Source organism: Heteronotia binoei, chromosome 3 (assembly GCF_032191835.1).
Source record: "Heteronotia binoei isolate CCM8104 ecotype False Entrance Well chromosome 3, APGP_CSIRO_Hbin_v1, whole genome shotgun sequence".
Classification (NCBI taxonomy): Eukaryota; Metazoa; Chordata; class Lepidosauria; order Squamata; family Gekkonidae; genus Heteronotia; species Heteronotia binoei.
Window position 1 is genome coordinate 39,706,907 of NC_083225.1, and position 20,388 is coordinate 39,727,294.

The window sequence follows — 20,388 nt, forward strand, 5'->3', positions numbered from 1 at the left end:
CTCTTATGTTAACCAAGTTTGGCCACCCCTAATCTAGAGTATGTGTGGGTAAAGTGCTGTCAGGTCACAGCCTACTTATGACAACCCCATAGGGGTTTTCAAGGCAAGCAGAGGTGGTTTGCCATTGCCTTCCTCTGCAGTGTCTTCCTTGATGGTCTCCCTTCCAAGTATTGCCCCTGCTTAGCTTCTGAGATCTGTCAAGATCAGACTGTTCCATGCTGCCTTCCCTCTCCAAATAGCCTCTGCGAAATGTAAACATTTGGTGTGTTATGCCAAGACAAGATGCATGTTTAGCTTCTTGCCCGAAGCAAAAGCAGCTTGCTTTGTTGCTTTCGGTTTGTGAAGCGGACCATAGTTTGTAAGGCTTGTGGTAATATATCTGTGCCAAATGGTCTGTATAAATTCTGTTTCTGCTGGAAAGCCATGATTTCATCCATCCTTTGAATAGAAAAGAGTGTCATTTTCTATAGAGTCAAACACTTAATTTGGGGGCAGGAGGGCTGAAGGAATACTGTTGTTTGGAGGGGTGAGTGAGAAAGAAGAGCATACGTATGTGCTGCTGGTGGAAGAACATCTCAGCTGGGGAGATGTTTGTCACTAGAAATTGTACTTGCACCCGATAAATTCAGAATAGCATAGAATTTAGATTAGCTTTATAACTCTTGAGTGTCACATTAGTGTCAATTCTTGTCCAGGTCAAGAATTATTTCACATCGTTAGGAGTGAAAATTACAGTTTTGAATTATGTGATGTGTAACTGAGCTGACCATCTCAAATTAAGCCTTTAAAACCGAGAGCAGGCTTGCCATAACCGTCTCAATGATGGCGATTCCATTCCCTTCAGACTCACAGAGTCACAGTGTTGTCTAAAGCTCTCAAAAATGTGCAGTACTAAAAACTTGTTTCTTGGTATGTGATCATAACAAAACAAGCATGTTTCCTGCTCCTGTACTGCAGCCGTAATACTTGATAAAATACTCCCAAGTTGTCTTGTACAAATTTAACCAGGTGGCTCTTAATATTGGGTTGGATCCTACCAATTTCCCCCATTAGTACCGGAGGGCGAAGAAGCCCCTTTTGACCACTGGAAAGCTGTGTCTGGGATCAGGGATCCTCATTCAGGGCCAGGCCTGCCACTAGGGCGCCAGCCTTCTGGGGTTCCAAATTGGGCACCCCACATGTGACTTGGTGATGTTATCAGTGCAGTGGGGGGGAGCACCAGAATTTTGCCTTGTCTAGGATGCCAGACAGTCTAGGGCAGGGGTGTCAAACTCATTTGTTATGAAGGCCAGATCTGACATAAATGAGACCATGTTGGGCTGGGCCATATGAGTACCTGTTAGGTAGCAGAGATACAAACTTTATAAAGGCCACAGACAAACACAATTAAAGATTTTTTTAAAACAAGCTTAAAACATTAGCACTCGTCGGTCTTAAAGGTGCTTTCTCTGTATTTCTCCCATGGGATCTAGGGAACTAGGCAAAGAAAACGCTGGTTCTTTCCTTCCTTCCCCAGGAGACCAGGAGGGGGAGGAGCTGTAGCCAACAGAAGGAAGAGAGGCTTGGGTCAGTAGCTCTGGTGTGCGATTGAGAGAGCCTGGCAAAGCAAGCTCTGCCTCCTTCCCTTCCTCCTCAAGGGAGGAGCCACAGTGCTAACGGAAAAAATAGAGGTTTTGCTCTGTAGCTCCTCTGCAATTGAGTAAGCCTTGCAAAGCAAGCTGTTATGCAGAAGGAAGCAAGAGAGAGGGAGAAGGAAACAAATGAGAGCCAGTTGCTCGAAGGGGGGGCTAATTCGGCCCCCGGGCCACATGTTTGACATCCCTTGTCTAGTGGCAGCCCTGTCCTCATTGACAAAAAGCCACATGAGAAAAGGCTGCAGTGAGGAGGGAAGTCAAGTAATGTCACCTCTTCTTCCTGAGGGAATGCGGGGGCAGGGGATCCCCTGGTTCGGAGACCCTCCCTCCACTTCAGGGTCATCAGAAAGCGGGGTGGGTGGAGGGGAATGTCTGCTATTCCCTATAGAGACCGATTCCCCTAGGGTATAATGGAGAATTGATCAGTGGTTATCTGGCGTTCTGGGGGGGGCTGTTTTTTGAGGTAGAAGTACCAAATTTTCCGCATAGCTCAAAATCCTCAAAACACCCTCGAAGTTTCAAAAGGATTGGACTAGGGGGTCGAATTCTATGAGCCCCAAAAGAAGGTGCCCCTACCCTTCATTATTCAGTGGAGGGAGTGCATTTTAAAGGTGTGCAGTCCTTTTAAATGTGGTGGCCATTTGTGAACTCCCTTTGGAGTTCAGTTATGTTTGTCACAATCTTGCTCTTGGTTCCACTTCAATGTCTCTTGGCTCCACCCCCAAACTTCCCAGATATTTATTGAATTAGACTTGGCAACCTTATTCCCAAGCTTTGGAAAACATTTATGGAGAGGGGCTGTAGCTCAGCAGGTGGAACCCATGCTTAGCATGTAGAAGTTCCCAGGTTGAATCCCTGATATCATCAGTTAAAAGGATCGGGTAGCTGGTTGTATGAAAGATTCTGAAGAGCTGCTGGCAGTCTGAGTAGACAGTATTGACTTTGAATGATTGATGGTCTCATTCAGTGTCAGGCAGTTTCATGTGTTCAATATAGAAGATCCCTAATTGTTCAGTAAAGCAGTTCATATTATTTAAACTGTAGCATTAAAGAGCTTGCAGTCTATCTGTCTGGACTTTTTTTAGGACCTCTTGGATGAAACTTCTTGATGAAAAGCTGGCAGCCCTTGGTATAACATCAGGTTACAGGAAACAAGAGATTTATGCATTACGAAGCTTGACTATCAAAGTACCATCTTCAGAACATGCTGTGCTTGCTGCTGTCAATATTTTAGTATTTCCCCTCCAAAAAAATATTCCATCGCATGTATATTGACTTTTCTTCATTGTGCAAGGGCCTTTTTTTCTGGCTAGGTTAAATGCTAATCCTCAGGTTCTCAAGGGTAGATTTATGAATAACCTGTATCCTGAATGACTCTGTCCACACTTGTTAGGTAAGACTGAGACTTCTTTTCACATCATCCTTGAGTGTCCAGTTTATGAGGATCTCTGAGCTCTTTTTATTACCCCCCCCTTTTAACTTGCCATTCTGAATCTTCAGTCTTGCCTGCTTTGAATTTTTTAAGTTCCAACTCGTTCTTGCTTCCCAGGAGCATTTACTCATGGATCTTTGTTGGAAGAAAGGAAAGGAAAAATAGAATCCAGTCTGTCAATACGTTTTCTGAATGCTGGTTTTATCTTAACATTCATCTTCAGCCCCAGTCCAACGGTACGTTTGTGATTGCAGCTTATGATGGTACTTTTAGTGTGATGGTGTTAGGGAAGCCAGTGGTCCTTCAGCCTTTCAGATGTCAGGATTGACTGAGCCACAAGCATACGGTATCCAAGTCATGAGCCAGGGAAAGGGGCAGCTGGAGTTACGACCTCTCTAGTGTCAAGATCAGGATTGTGGAGAGAGCTATGGGCAGAAAACGCAAGCAGAACACAAAGGAGGTATATTGTTATGAGGAATAAGCCAAGAGTTGGAGCCATAGAAGAGTTTTCTACAACCACTCACAGACCTTGGCTTGCCATCACATGCAGGAACAGCAGAAAGAGTTAGGAGGCATGAAATGAGCACCAGCAACCGGTCTTTCCCAAAGGCAATACAAGACAAAATGGCAGCTCAAGAGAGGCTCATGACCTAGCAGGTGGAACTCCATGACCCACTTGAAGGCCCCAACTTGCTGGTTGAAAACTAAGTTGCTTCTGGCCTGCTGATTTTAAATACTGGCGTCTCAGTGGAATTCGGGGTCTGGTTGTGCATGTCTGGATGCTTCCACAGTTCTTTCATTGATACCAGGAAAGAAATCAGATTCCTTTGCCTTGTAGACATGTGCTGCTTGGTTTTCATATTAAAAGGTTATGTAGGAGTGAGAACAAAACCTTCCAGCTGGTACAGCAGTTTTATTTACATAAGGTGCCTGCACAAAAGATCACATGAGCTTGAGGTTTTGGTAATTGCATTAAAAGAGGTTCATATAAATGCTGAGTTGAAAAGTGCACGTCAGAAGGTACTCATTTTTTTTTTATTTTTGCAGACCTCATTATATTGGATACTGTGTTGCCTTTCTGAAGCAGACTGGTATCTCAAAACTTTAATTAGTTCAGATATTTGTACCCAAATATACCCAGATTTGAGGACCCAAAATGCTTACATATTTATCCCCTGCTTCATCTTATCCTCATGAAAACAAGCAGCCTCTTTTGTAGGTTAGGTTGAGAGAAAGAGTGACTGTTCCAAGGTCTAAAAGAATCGTTTAGCAATATCTGATCACTGATGGACTTGAAGCTTCTCTGTCTGTATCCTCTCCTAAAAATGCAGATGTTATGTTGAAATGCTTGGAAATGCTGCAGCTTGAGAATAGTGACTGCATTGTATGTTACTGTGAGAACTGCTGCACAGTTTTGGGGTGATCTGGCAATCTATATTGCACACCAAAACTCTGGTTTAATTAATCACCACTTTTTGTGATGCCACTCAATGTATTTTAGATACTCTTACTTTGCAAAAACATAGTAGATGTCAGTGTTGGTAGTATGGCCTTTAAATGTGGTTTGCAGACTAAAACAGAATACAAAGAGCTAAGGGTCAGAAACTGTAGACAAAATATGCATTCTTACTGGCAGGCAGGGCTTTTTTAATAGCAGGAGCTCCTTTGCATATTAGGCCACACCCCCTGATGTAACCAGTTCTCCAAGAGCTTACAGTAGGCCCTGTACTAAGAGCGCTGTAAGCTCTTGGAGGATTGGCTACATCAGGGTGTGTGTGGCCTAATATGCAAAGGAGTTCCTGCTACAAAAAAAAGCCCAGCTTACTGGAATCAATTCTGTTTATATTCAGGGTGCTTCTGGACTCCTGTTTCATTTAGACAAAGCAATGAATATGATGGTGATAAATTTAGTTCATGTATTTCAGGGGAGATGTGAAACCAGGAACTGAACATTTTGGTTTCCTTGAGCAGCTAAAAGTTAGTCTTGGCATCCCTACTGATAAATCTTAAAATAGGTTTGTGATTTTCCTCCCCCTTCTGAATTAATCTTAATATTTATCAGGTCCTAGATACTTGGCTAAATATTGCAGTTTTAAGATAATTGGATGCCTTAAATAATTTATACTCGGTGTTTGTGGGCCACTGCTCATAAAGCATTCCCAAATAAGGAAACAATGAGTTGAAAATCTTTCTGCTATTCCGAACTTTTCTGTACAAGCCACCCCCTAAGTGCATTTATTTAGTTCATTAAGACAAATCTGTCAAGCTTTCTGCATTGCTCCTGCAATGATGAGTGGTGACACCAACCCAGTTGATATATTTTGGTTCCTTATCTTTTCCCCAGCTGTCTTTTACATAGATAAGGGTTCCTTTCGCTTAGCATGGCTTGGATGTTTGCCACTTATTTACTCTGATCGCTGATTTCAACCATATGTGTAGCCTTTCAGTTACATCACAAACCTTTTCATCATTATGACACCTCTAGTCTGGTTTTTTAAAAACATCAGTCCATTTACAATACTCTCATCCTTGAACCAACCATGTTCTTATCATTGTGTCTTTCATTATGAAAAGCAAGGAGGGCAGGCCCAGGGTTTTGTGGGAGAGAGAAATCATCAGCAGCCTGTTCTGGTGGGTTGTAAAAATATCCCTGCCATTGAGGGGGAGTGGGATACAGGACCTTTATCTTTACATGTAGGCACACAGGTCCTGGGAAGCTAGCAGAACCTTGCACAGGCATGTGGGATGACATCACTTCCTGGCATCAGGTTCTGCTAGCCACTCACTGGCTGCACACCTTTATGACACTGCAGGCACAACCCCTAGTGTCTCAGATGCCATCTGTTCAGGGTGCTGTACCCCGCCTATCTCCTCCACCTAGTGAGCTGCTATGACCCACCATATGATTCATTGGTGAGAAAGTTTGAAGGATAGGGGATAGCTTTTTTGCCTCCATCCCAGTAGTGTCCGTAGGAGCCTTGCTTTAATTTGTTTTTGTGACAGAAGTTTCAGGCTGGGTTGGTGAGGCCACGCTACACCACGCACCCACTTTTCCAGTGTTTTGTGAGTTCCAGCATCTTGGCAGCAATGTGTATGTTTTGTGGTGGCTAATCTCAGGCTTACGGGATTTAGAGTAGATTGTGAAGTGAGCTGCAGAAGGCCTTCTGGGGGGGGGGGGATGAAAGTGGCAGGCAGTGTTGTGTTTCTGTGTGCCACCTTCTTTCTGTTTTGTGGCTCAGGGATATGTGGAGGCCCACAATCCCTGTTGGGGCAAGCTTTTATATTTATCCTAGGCTGGGAACACTTTCTGGGTATTTGTACTAATTATACAACTTGCTGTTAGGGAGTAACTTGCAGGATCTCTCTTCCTATTCTTCCTATTGATATTTGTGCTTCATTATTCATATCTTCGTAACCTTGAGTCTGAACTTCCATAATGTGTTCCCTTTGGGGCTGCCTTTTATGACTTTCTGGAGGCTTCATTTGGTGTGAAATACGGTGACCTACCTTCTGGCAAGGTAAACCGCACAGTATTTTATATCAGTACGCTGATTCTCTAGTGAATTATCTCTTCCAGGCGCAATTTTGAAGAGATCTTCTTTTTTTATAAAGCCTCCAGCCCTTTTATCTTAATATGATTGGTAAGAATGGTTTCATGTGATGTGGGGAAAAGTGGATTTGTACCTTTGCCTTTTTGCATTTCTGTGGTAAAGTTCAAGACAGACGCTTGCTTGCATGTCTGTCTTCTGCCTGTGGTATGATACAGGATAATCAGATGCAAAGCCCTCGCTTTTGGTCTCTAAACAACCCTGTAAGGTAGGTAGGTTAAATTGAGTTTGTAATGAGCCTGTTGCCACTCTGTGAACTTTATGGCTGAATAGGGGCTTGAGGCTGATGGGAGTCCAGCATTCCGTGTGCTTATTTTCCTTTGTATTTGTTTGTTTATTAAATTTCCATCCTGCCAAAGAGGGATCAGGGCAGGTAACATCAAGTAATGCAGGCATTAAAGAGCCAGTTTGGTGTAGTGGTTAAGTGTGTGGACTCTTATCTAGGAGAACAGGGTTTGATTCCCCACTGAACCCCACACTTGCACCTGCTGGAATGGCCTTGGGTTAGCCATAGCTATTGCAGGAGTTGTCCTTGAAAGGGCAGCTGCTGAGAGAGTCCTCTCAGCCCCACCCACCTCACAGGGTGTCTGTTGTGGGGGAAGAAGATATAGGAGATCGCAAGCCTCTCTGAGTCTCTGATTCAGAGAGAAGGGTGGGGTATAAATCTGCAATTCTTCTTAAAAACCAGTTAGCACATAATCATTAAAACAACTAAAGTAATTAACAATTAAAAGATGGAAAAATATATTGAACAGTTCAGGAACCCCCCCATATGCTGGTTGGATGTTAATGGGAGTCATCAGTTCATATCATATTAGAACTCTGCATGGGGTGGATGATCAGGGCAGCTCCTATGCAGGGAGGCTAAATGATTGGTGTCCACTACCTCAACTAAAAGCTTGGCGGAACAGCTCCATTTTACAGGCCCTGCAGAACTGCAATAAGTTCCACAAGGCCCTGATCTCATGTGGGAGCATGTTCCACCAGGCAGGGGCCAGGGATAACCTATAGATCAGAGGTTCCCAAACTTATTTGGCCTAACGCCCCCTTTTCAGAAAAAAATTTACTTAGCGCCCCCCTGTGTGCTCCTAAGGGGGGATATTCTTTGCACACAGGTGATGACATCATCACACCATCCAGCAGGCAAGCCCAGAGTTCCAGGTGGCACACACAAGTGCTGCTGCACTGCCACTTTCCTTCACAGGGCAAACATTGTCTGTGCTTGTTGGAGGCTTCAAAAGAAGCCTCTGCTGCCTGCTGCTTTTGGGTTGAAAGCAGCTGGGCGGGCGGCACCTTCCCATTGTGCTTGTCAGCTCTTCGGAGGCTTCCTTGGAAGCCTCTGACAAGTGCAGGCAACATTTGCCCTGCGAAGAAAAGCAGTGGCGCCCAGGGCTCTTGGCTTGCCTGCTGGCTGGCACGATCATGCCACATGGGAAGGAGGACTAAGGGGACACCCAGCAGTGCCCCTTGGCAGGGTGGCACCCTAGGTGATCACCTACCCCACCTACTCTCATGTGCTGGCCCTGCAGAAGACACTCTGTGTCTGGGGCATTGCAGTTGGCTGAAATCAACAGAAGCAACCACCTGTTATCCAGAGGACTGTAAGAAGCTTGAGGCTCTGCAGAAAATCTTGTGAGGAGAAAGCTACAGCTTGGAACTCTTCAGAGAAGTTTGTGCAGTTGTCTCAGTGCTTCCACTGTCATGACTTGAACTGTATTGCTGAGACAGAAACTGCAAGCAATCTTGAGAAGCTGCTAACTGTAGCAAGTATTGGCTAGGATAGACTAATAAGGTTTTTTGTTTCTGTGTTTCTTGTTTGTCTGTACACCTATTTTTTTAATTCTGTATAGTAAATAAACTGCATCCTTCTTATATTTTAATTAGAAGGAGTTCTGATCCTCATTACTAGTCATTACTAGTCTAATTGGGTGAATTCATACTAAGTAGCAGACAAAAAGGAACCCTCTATTTTTGTTAATTGGAATTTTTCTCTAAATTAGAAATTCTGGACTCCTCCCAGATACATGATGTTTTGATACCTCCCATGTCTTGTCTTGTCTTGTCTTGTCTTGCCTTGCCTTGCCTTGCCTTGCCTTGCCTTGTCTTGTCTTGTCTTGTCTTGTCTTGTCTTGTCTTGTCTTCTCTTGTCTTCTCTTGTCTTCTCTTCTCTTCTCTTCTCTTCTCCCATTATGCTTCCACCACCCCCTTATTTTATTACCACCCCCCAATTGCACCCCAGGCTACAACAACCCCCCTGGATCGTTCCAGCACCCCCCAGGGGGCAATATCGCTCACTTTGGGGAACATTTTCCCTGGAAGCTTTGTAAAAACCTTTTTCTGAGTTATGGCTATGGTGGGTAGGTGTGATTGTGTGGTAAACTCTGTGCATGAGGTAAAAGTACACTATTCTTTCCACTTCTTCCCATCAACCTGCTTCATTTATTCATATGTATGGATCCTTTGAATCCTAGTGCCCACTAGGCATTATTTTATATCTGCTGTATGTTACCATTGTGCAGCATCTGGCCGCAATCTTACGTGTCCTCCCTAGAGGTAAAACTGCTCAAAAGTTTGAAGTCATACAGGAAAAGAGTTTTTTCACTTCTACCATTATTTGTTTTCAGGAGGGAGAGGATGAAAATTTGGGGGGGAGGGAGGGAGGGATATTGAAATAATAAGTAATACTTTCCCTTTCAAGAGTAAACTTATTTTACTGCTTTGTAGGAGCCCTATGGCGCAGAGCGGTAAAGCTGCAGTACTGCAGTCCAAGCTCTCTGCTCATGACCTGAGTTCGATCCCAGCAGCTTTTTCTACTATCTCTCTTGGAACAATCTGGGAGGTAAAAAATTATGTTTCCTCCAGGTGTTTAGTTATGAAGCCTCCTGAAGGAGGAAGATTTTCTGGTTGTCCACTGTAAAAGGACAGCCATTCTTGTGTTGAGTACCATTCAGTACCCCAAACAAAGTAATTAATTAATTCTTAACTTTCAAACTAATCAGCTTCATTAAATAGCCAAGCAGAAATCACTGTATATAAAAGCAATCAAGAATAGTCTCCTTTGAATCAGAAAATTTGTGACTCTGCCTTTAAAGAAAAAAATCTGAAACCAGATTGTGGCCCTTCATTTTCCACATTAACAATTTCTCTGCTTAACGTGATGCAAAATTAGGTCAAAAGATTTTTGAAGCATGAGGTGAAATGTCTAGGGATTCTACATATTTGCTGTGTAAGAACATCATCTTTGGCCATATATGGTCTAGGATAGCAGTGAGCTGGCGGGATGATTCTTTCTCTTCAGGGAACTGTTCCTAACTCAGAACCCTCTCTATTGCACAGGTTTCTGGGGACTACTTTTGGGTGCACACTTATTCGGAAAGAGTGCCCAGTTCTGTTGGGCCTCACCATGCTCTCCCATGTATGTGACGCACTCAACATTGTCAAGTGATTGTTTATTCAGGGAAAGATCAATAGTGAGGAGCATCCTATCTGTAAGAAAAGTTTATCCACTATTATCTTCTCAGAGAGGAGGTGTCTGTAGAATCCCAGGGGTCTTTTTATTTTCTACTTTCAGATGGTTCATATCATGTTGCTATGGATTCACAGATCAATATGGCTGGTGTTTATAGCTGCAACTGTTCCTTAGGTCAGCATTGCATTGTATACCTGGGTATATCAAACTGAATAGCCACTAGAAAAGGGTGGGAAAATATTTTAAACGGAAAACAAATCCATATAAAATCCTAGAAGCAGAGATTTCCTGGTGACTGTTCTCTGTTTTAAGATTTCCTGTGGTCTGGCAGTGTACTGAAATGCACAGAACGACCGGACTATTATTAGTGCATGTTTGTTCAGGCAGAAAGTTACATTCCTGTTCCTCCTGTTTTGTTACATGCTTGTTAATGATAATTGATCAGGGCATAAAAGGCATGAGGGATGGAAAGGCAATGACCTAACTTAGACAAATAGATAATGGCAGCAGGCTCAGTTTGAAACTCAGTCCAGGTGTCAGGAGGGCAAAGGAAAAGAGTTGAAATAAAACCTTTGGAAATTATGTAGGTGATTTGACAGATCAGACTAATGATCTTTTCATCGTGTATCATATTGTAAAGCAAAACAAAAGATTAATGAGAACTAATGCTTTGTTCGATCTTAATAGATGTCCTTTACGGGGAAGGTGGTGGAAGAGTGAGATTGCGTAGTGCAAGGAAGTTCATGTAGGAGTTATAATACTCATTTTGGTAATATACGTCTCAAGTATCTTGAAGGTCTCTGGTCACTTTTCTTGACCTTTCTTGTTTTTTTAAATACAAGATCAGTGAAACTGTTTAAACAGTGGAATACTACTGTTTGTTTTGACATTTAATGCAATGTCCGCATATTACTATATGTATTCCTGCTCAGTGAATCTAAAGAGAAGTACTCTACCAGATGGTTTAAATAGTCTTGTAAAATGTAGTGCCTGGAGCAAATTGTGTATACCTTTTAAGTTTTAGAAGAAAAGAAGCACTTTACATTATTAGTCATTTTCTGCTGACAGAATGCATTTCTGCCAGTGAAAAGAAACTTTCCTACTTCACCCTTCCCACTGAAAACCCAAAATGCTGCTTTTGGGAGATGCAGGACCATCACGAGGTACATATGGGGTGAAGTATGAGATTGGCAAAAATAACTCCGTTTTCTGCTGGCAGAAAATGATTTTTTGCATTCATCCCAGTGATCATACTTTAGTAGTCACAACTTGGTAAATGTTGGAATTCCATCTTCAGAAACTCTCTCTATTGAATCCTAGATGTTAGGTAACGACCATAATATTAGTTGGGGCATTTTTAACTACCTGGCTGTTTTTTATGCTGTGTTCCTATCTTTGTATGTTTTCTTATCATTTGCCTTAGGAGTTCACGGAACTAAATGGCAAAATATAAATGTAGCCTACAAATAAATATCTATGCATGTTGATGTTTTGAATAACTTTAAGTAATAGGAACTCACCTTCCCCCCCCCCCCCTTCTCTCCTCCGTTATTAGGTAGAGAAGCTTGTTTCTTTAAACATGGGTGAAGCGGAGCAGAGACCAACTGCAGGATCCCGGTTAGGAATTCAGGAGAATGCTGGGATAAGTACTTTGGAACATGGACAAAAACCGCCTGCAACGCCTACAGGAAAACTTACTTCTATCAAAGTCCAAATGCTAGACGATACGCAGGAAAGTTTTGAAGTTCCGGTAAGTCAGTACTTCAAATCTGGGGTTCTTTGCTGGCTGGCCACAGTTTTTATATTGAGCAAAACTAATGTTTTATGAATATTGTTTGTTTTTATGGTACATATGAGTTGAAATCGTAGTAAGAAGCAAATTGTTTGTCTGATACAGCATCCCAGAATGGTTGAAAACAGTGATGCAGGTCCAACCTCGAATTCCAAAGGCCTAATTACTGCTTACATCTTTGAGTAGCATTTTCTACCAGTGGGCCCCCCTCCCCCCCAAAAAATGCTTTTTCAGGAGATTCAGTGGACTACAGTGGAAGGGGAGAATTCGGAAAATGCTCCTCTGCGAGGTTCACAGATGGTTGGGTGTACCCTGTTAAATGTTTGGATAAAAATGCATTGTGCTGGTTTTTAATACAGATCCTTACTGTTAATTCCAAACCACTTAAGCCAAAATATAAGCAAATTATACCCCATGAAAATTATTTGGATTAAGGCTTCACTCAAATACACATTTACCTGTAAATCTATTGGATGTAGTAGTATTTCCTAGTTGTTTTCCATGTGCATTTTCAAGAATTTCCACATGGCATAAGATGGGCATGAAAAATTGCCTTAGATAAGATGGCTTGTGTTTTCATGATTAAGTTGCTTAGATAAAATGGCTTGTGTTTCATGATGTAGTTACTGCTATAATAATGAACTGGCTTAAATTTTAAAATATTCTTTTGTGACACAGAAATATCTCATTAAAAAAAACTCAGTTCACAAAAGAACTTGTGTTGTCCAAGGTGATTTCATAAAAAGTTAGTGTTCTGAAAACCACTGCTTATACTTATCTTTGGATAATGAGGTGAAATGCACACAGAATGAATGGGACAGGACAATTGTGAGTGGGACAGAAGAGTTGAATCTATTACTGTGCCTTCTGTCACTAAAATGGATATTTATATCATTAAAATAGATAAATGCCTGTGGCCCTTGGAAAAATCACAATGGTTACATCAATGTACTTGAAGAAATGTCCAGAATTATTAGTTTTAAATAACTGACACCTGCAAATTTCACAGGGCAATTCTCTTGGATTTCTCTCAGCCCCACCAGCTCACAGGGTGTCTGTTTTGGGGAGGGGAAGAGAAAGGAGATTGTAAGCTGCTCTGAGTCTCCAAGTGAAGGGTGGGGTATAAATCCAACTCCTCCTCCTCCTTCTACTTCTTCTTCTTCACTGAATGGTGTAATAGAAGGACTGCAGACAGGGTCTTCTTACATGCAAAATATGATTAATGTTTTTCATTGTTTCAAATGGCTTTATCTTTCCTTCAGGTATAAAGTCCCAATTTTTTTCTGCCTAAAAAGCAAGTTTGGTTTTTGTGTGTCTGGTCCATGGGTTGTACAAAAGGCTAGGAAGGGACCAACCTTCCATGGCCCTTCAGGAACAAGCAAATACTAAATAAGCTTTTAACTCATGCTTTTTTGGGCTTGTTCTATGCCATCTTTTAAGTAGAAGAGTTGCCTTATTCCCTGCTCCATCAGCCTGGCTTTCTATTCTTCTCTGCACCATTGAAGCTCACCTCTCATGTTTTTTGCCAGTTCCTCTCCATGACCGTTCTCATGTGCTGGGAACTGGGGGAATTGCCATTGTCCTGGGAACTGGGGGAGAGGTTCCAACATTTTCTGCCGTGCCCTCCTGCCCAGTGAGACACTCTCTCCAGGCAGACCCAATCACCCAGCCACATCCCAGCTGATAACCTCCTGGGCCACCAGTTTAACCTTTTCTGGCTCACCATTGCTGTCCCCTTGGCCCTTCCTCCTGCTTCTGGTGTCTCCCCTGTGGTCACAGTGTAACAGAGCAGAATAATAATTTTCTGTATGAATTTTGTGTTAGAGGTGCATTCTTTTGCATGTCTGCTGGCTTGCAGGTAACATCAGGACAGTTTAGACTTACAGGATTGACCTTTTTGCCTGTTTTAAGCTGGGATTTCCATTTACCATATGAACAGTGTGATCATGTAGTTCTGCTCTGCTGGCAGCCACTACAAAAAGGCTGATCCTGACAAGACATAGATTAAGGCATGTGTTTAAAGAGCAGCAAAAACCACAATGAAATTGTACAAGCAAAAATGAATGGGGCAAGTACGACAGACGCTTCCACAATGTCTATACATCTGTTACTTGCTTATGGTAGGCCCATTTTAGCTATGTAAAAAAGGCACCATTCAGAATATAGTCACAGTTGGACTTCCATGATTACATCAGCATACTTATTGCAGCTGTCCCTCAGATGAACCATAAGCAGTCAGTGATGGTGACAAGGCTTTTTAAGGAGAAGATCTGATGTCCCACTGTGGTGCCATTGATCCCACATGGAAAATAACACTGCAGGCAACAAGTTTGATGTCTCTAGGAAGGAAACAATTCCCCCCCCCCCACAAGGGATGGGAGGATCTCCATGGGTAAAGAATGAAAGCTACTGTAGTAAAATCACAGAAGACATGTCAGTCCAGACCTCTTTTAGCCCTTCATTTTTAGTAGATAAGACTAGCCTGTTTTCAGGCTTCTCTCTGGGAACCTGATCATTTTAGCTGCAAATCCTCGTTAGGAACTGCTTTGACATATTCTGACAATGTATTTATCTAGGGTATTTGTATGCTGCCTTTCTATATAAAAATGCTTATTGGCTTCTCCATTTATACCATCTGTCAAATCCTGATTGTTTTTATAGCTCCCTTCATTTGGAAACCAGTTGTGCTAGTCCCAAGTGTTAAATCTCTGGCTCAATATAATTTCTTACATAAAGTGTAAAATTTAGCTTTGTGCAAATACTGGGTTGGAAGAGTATCAAGTAGGGTTGAATTCTGATACCCATTAATTTTCTTGTAGGTTTTCTGAAGGGGTTTTTCTTCCTTTGGTTTATATTCATAAACAGTATGTGAGAATTGTTGTTTGACTGTAAGCCCTACATATTTTTCTTTGAGAAATGGTAGATTGTGTGTGTGTGTGGTCTCCTTTATTGAAATCCAAAAGAAATGTATCTCCATTGAATGTGGTTTCAGGAAAAAGTGAACGAAAAGGGCTCTATGTGTACTAACTTGTACCGGGCTTTTTCTTCTCTTTTTCCCCCATTTGACAGTTTATGCTTGAAACATTTCATTTACAACCAATGCAGTCTGAATAACTGAAGTCTCAGGGTGTGATCACATGAGAGATTTGGCCTGACCTAGCCACAACTCCTATCCAGACTTAATGTGTGCAATCACATGCATGCATCTGCCCCTGTAGTATCGCCCGTACCTACCCTATTTTAAGACGGATTGGAACTGGATTAAATATCTATCAGGAACTGCCTGGTAGCAAACCTCTAAAACATGTGTAGGGTGTGTCTGAATGGCTGGGCACACAAAGCACCCACCCCACAAGCACATGAGCAGTCTGAATGCGCCTTCTTCAAGTGTGCAGCCCGTGCCTCTCCTGGCAGCAGGGCAGGGGCTGTGTGAATGCTGGGGCACAGATCGAAGAGAACTGGCTTTTTCAGAGCCACGCTAAATCTCTTGTGTGATCCCTCCCTCAATGTTTGTCCTTCCGTTAACTGCCTATGAGTATCAGGACATGGAGCCCAAATTTTGGATTTTGGCTGTGGGGTCCAGGCAGCAGACTCTCCAGCATTGCCATGGAATTGCTGCTAGCCTCTCAGCAAGGGTCAGTTGACACGTATAACCAGTAGGGTTCCACCTGGTTCTGTAAAATGGCTGACTCTGGGCTTGGCTCTTCAGTCAGTTTGTTCCTTCAGTACAGACTGAGCTGCTCTGCCCCGCTCCTGTTTGCCTACTTGGTGACTTGACTGCCAGTTTCTTTTCAGATTGCCGTCTCTGACACTATCACGCTGGGATTAATTGCAAGGCAGTGTCTAACCAACAGCTTCCTCTCCAAATGTATAACACACCATAGTATTTCCTACACTGATTTATTTAGAACTAAGATTGTGGTACATCACACAAGGTTTTCAACAGTTAATTAAGACTTTGGGAGACATTACAATATATTAAAGGAAGTTGTAGTGGGGTAGTTTCTCTTTTCCTGGCAGAAATTGGTAATTTTTAATTAAATATTTTTGCAAGGGGTTTATAGCATCATGTGCATGTATGTGTGTGAGAGAGTTAATTACTTCTTCTTTATTCTGCTTACAGCGAAGATAAAACATTCACAGAGTTCATAGATTATTTATATTAAATGCATTGTCTGGTTAATTGTAGTTACTTTCATCTGCTTCCCCTCTGCCTTTAAAAATAGGATTAAGATTCACGAAGGCAACAGGCGGCAGCCTTTGTTTCCAATGTTCCTTTGCCCTTGCATGTAGGGCTTACGCCTCCTTTATAAGGATGTGCTGTTTATTAAAATTTTATATCCTGCGCTGTTTATTTATTAAAATTTTATATCCTACCGCTCCTCTTGGCTCAAGGAGGCTTACAGATCCTAATTAAAAACACCACAATTCAAAACCTACAAAATAAAAACCCCAATATCCCCATCTGCTCAAAAGATAACCTGCAGTTTATACCACATTAAAAGCCCTGGTGAAGCTTACAGTGCCTCTTGGAAGTTTCTTATAAATTAACATTTTATTACTTTTAACAGTTGTAATAGATATTTGTAATAGAGACGTACAGAGCAGTATAACTTTTAGATATAAAGATTTGATAGGTACACAAATATATATAAAACTAATCAATATTAAAAAATCTAAGCTTCGCAATATTATCTGATGAACTAAGAGGAAATTATACAGTAATGAGTGTTTACCACAGACCGAGATCATCTTTGTGCTTGGGGATTTCTTGCTGGGATATCAAATAATCTAGAATAGGAAACTATATTGAATCAAAGTTACAGGTTGAACTCGGTTTTTCATGCCGCTTAATATTATCAGTCAGTTTTACCATTGTGTGAAGTTCCCATAATTTCTTATGCCAAAGAGATATTTTGAGAGTGAAGGAATTTTCCCAGGTTTTGGCTCTGACTATTTTGACAGCATAGAGAAGGAAGGAGATCCATTCTGTCACAACAAAGGAATAACAATGTGAAGGCCACCCATTTTAAAAAAAGATTTTCTGAGTTTCTAGAGAGGTTCCCTCTTCACCACCTGAGGGAGCCCATTCCACTATGTGGGAGCTACCATGGAGAAGACTCAGGCTCTAGTTGATGCCAGGCTGAATAACTTCAGTGAGGGAGCAGCCGGTATGTGACAGCCTGAGAACTGTAGTTGGCACATGGGGATATACGGGAGAAGAAGGTCCTTGGCTAGTACACCAACCTCCATTTCAGGCAGTAAGGTTGGGTCCATGGACACCCCTGAACTCTGTTCTGCAAGAGCCAACTTCACTCCATCCACAAATGAATCCAGTTTCTCTAAAATAACAGCCTTCCCAACTATCATCACCTCTGTATTGTCTGGTTTAAGCTTCAGCTTCTTCTGCTGTAGCCACCTGACCACAGCCACAAAGCAGCAGTTCATAGCCAAGACAGGTGCTTCTGCAAGCTTGAATAGTGGAATATCAATATGCAACTCTATGACACCCAGTCCTGCAGTACCAGATGATCTCATATTTGAACTGAAGAGCATGGTTGAGAACTGTGTGGTACTCCACAGGAGAAATCCCACCTAGTTGATGCTACGCTTCTGAAGCCACCAAAGACTTACTCTCCTAATGCCAACTCCATTGATGGGTAAAGACGCAGTTGCCAGTGGTGTCAAAGTCCACTGATAGATCTGACAGTATCAACAGGGATGAATGTCCCCTGTCCAACATTAAATGAAGATTGTCCACCATCGCAATTATGGCTGTCTCAGTTACAAACCCTGATCTGATGGTGCATGGAAATGGATCAAGAACAGATGTAACCTCTGGAACATCTCCACAACCACACATTTTATAACCTTATAAATTGGCCACCTCATTCTTAACCAATAAAAGTTTAGCCTTCAAAGGTCTCGGAAAGCCCCCAGTCAAATGAAGCATTAACAGTTTTAACCAATGGCTCCAGTACCTTTTCTCATCATGAGTTTCAAAACCATGGTGAGCACAACTGAAAAGTGTGAATGGTGATTCTTACGCTCCCAAGGATACTGTCAATGTCCATTGACAAAACTAATCTAATCCATGGCTAAAGGACAGACTGTGCCTCTTACAGCTCAGTTACTGGATCTTCTCTCAACTTGGCCTCCAAGCTAGAACAAATGAGAGAGATTTTATCAGCAAAGAGCCTTGCAAAAACATCAAAGCTGTGAGCCAAATTAACATTTTAGCAATGTTAGACTTGGGTGATACCATATTATTCATCATTTTAAACAGTGTATCTGGAACACATTCCACGAAAATAATGGTAGCAGAGGAAGAAACCTTTGTCACCATCACTACCACCTCATAGACCTGCAAAATGGACAGTATCTGTGCTCAGTTTGGTTCATCCCAAATCTTCAAACAATTATGCTCTAATCGCCTAATCCTCTTCTTATCCCCAACTCCTTTGTGAAGCATGGGGACGGACGGTAGCTCAGTGGTAGAGCATCTGCTTGGTAAGCAGAAGGTCCCAGGTTCAATCCCCGGCATCTCCAACTAAAAAGGGTCCAGGCAAAAAGGCGTGAAAAATCTCAGCTTGAGACCCTGGAGAGCTGCTGCCAGTCTGAGTAGACAATACTGACTTTGATGGACTGAGGGTCTGATTCAATGTAAGGCAGCTTCATATGTTCAAGCATGGATCTGGGGCCATGCAGAGCATAGGAAAGAATGCTAGTGAGTGACTCTGTTTATGGACCCAGCCAGCCCATCACCCCTGCAGGGAGGGTACAGCAAGCTCATCCATGCCCTAGAAGACAGTGATCTGACCTTAATTTAGTGGTTCTTAATGTGTAGTCGGCTATGCCCACCAAGTACACAACATGATCATGGAATGCTCCCTAAGTCACAAGTTTAAAAAGTAGAGAACATATGAATGGGACTCAAGGCAAGGTGAATTGGCCTATTTATAATATCTAGTTGATGCCAGGCTGCATAACTTCAGTGAGGGAGCAGCTGATATGTGGCAGCTTGAGACCCTGGAGAGCCGCTGCCAGTCTGAGTAGGCAATACTGACTTTGATGGACCAAGGGTCTGATTCAGTATAAGGCAGTTCATATGTTCATGTTCATATGCATACGATAGACAGGTATGCATTCAGCAAGAACCATGTGCCATCGCCATCTGCCACTGTTTAATGTTAGGTTTGATCCTCATTTGTTGTGTGCCGCTATTTTAAGGGCCAGAGGTAAAAGTGTAGGATCTGTGATTTTATTCTCAAAGCATGATGAACAGTATAAAACAGCTTTCCTCCACTGGCTTTCAGAACCGGGGAGAAGGGACTGCCTAAAATCCCAGCTATCCCCCATTTGCCCCTAAAACTTCTGAATTCCCCTCCCCCCCCCATATAGAGATCAATTAGGCATCTGTAGGCTAGATAGTGTAGATGACTGGGAAAGTATAGAGGACTGGGGAAGGCAATGGCAAACCACCCCGTAAAAAAATCTGTGAAAATGTTGTGAAAGCAATGTCACCCCAGAGTCGGAAATGACTGGTGCTTGCACAGGGGACTCCCTTTACCTTTAGGCTAGCCAGGGCTTTTTTTGTAGCAGGAACTCCTTTGTATATTAGGCCATACACCGCTGATGTAGCCAGTCCTCCAAGAAATTACAGGGCTCTTATTACAGGACCTACTGTAAGCTCTTGGAGGATTGGCTACATCATATGCATATTGCATATCTAATATGCAAAGGAGTTCCTGCTACAAAAAAAACCACCCTGAAGCTAGCCCATCTGTCTTTATGACTAATTCGTATTCAGCAAGTTAAGTACTTGATAGTTTGCATCAGTGTACATTTTCCTCATATTTGAGTTTACAGATGTATTGAGAAACAGCAGTTCTAAAAATATGTTCCTGCTACCTCCTCCTCATTCCCTTCTGTCTTCTGCTGCCTTTGAGTCCTCTAGGGCTTTGATAATGCTTCATTTTGTATGTATCTCTGTTGAAGCCCTTTACCCACTACAATATAGTGGGTTCAACGCAAGGAAGAGGCGAGGTAGTAGTGATCATAGCTCTTTATTAGGTACAGCATAGTATATCCCAGCGGAAGCTGGTTCAGGTAGCTGGCTCAAGGTTGACTCAGCCTTCCACCCTTCCGAGCTTGGTAAAATGAATACTCAGCTTGCTGGGGGGAAAATGTAGATGACTAGGGAAGGCAATGGCAAACCACCCCGTAAAAAGTCTGCCTTGAAAATGTTGTGAAAGCAATGTCACCCCAGAGTGGAAAATGACTGGTGCTTGCACAGGGGACTACCTTTACCTTTTTAAGTATAGGGCTGCACTCAAAGACTAACTAACTAGGTCCACAGGGCCAACTATATACAACTCTATATACAACTATATGCTTGGACCATTCAAACCAGCAGGGGACCTGTGATTGGAGCAGGGCAGCAGGGATTTGGA

The 20,388-nt window shown here is 42.5% G+C and overlaps 1 protein-coding gene across 5 annotated transcripts in view; it reads left to right on the forward strand.

Moving 5' to 3' along the window:
- Positions 1-20,388, forward strand: part of FARP1 (FERM, ARH/RhoGEF and pleckstrin domain protein 1) — a 249,404-nt gene that overhangs the window by 35,162 nt on the left and 193,854 nt on the right. For all 5 annotated transcript variants that reach the window (XM_060233637.1, XM_060233639.1, XM_060233638.1 and 2 more), the window contains exon 2: positions 11,699-11,893. In XM_060233637.1, coding sequence (XP_060089620.1) covers positions 11,723-11,893 — 171 coding nt within the window. In that variant the 5' untranslated portion in view covers positions 11,699-11,722. The remainder of the gene's footprint in view (positions 1-11,698; positions 11,894-20,388) is intronic.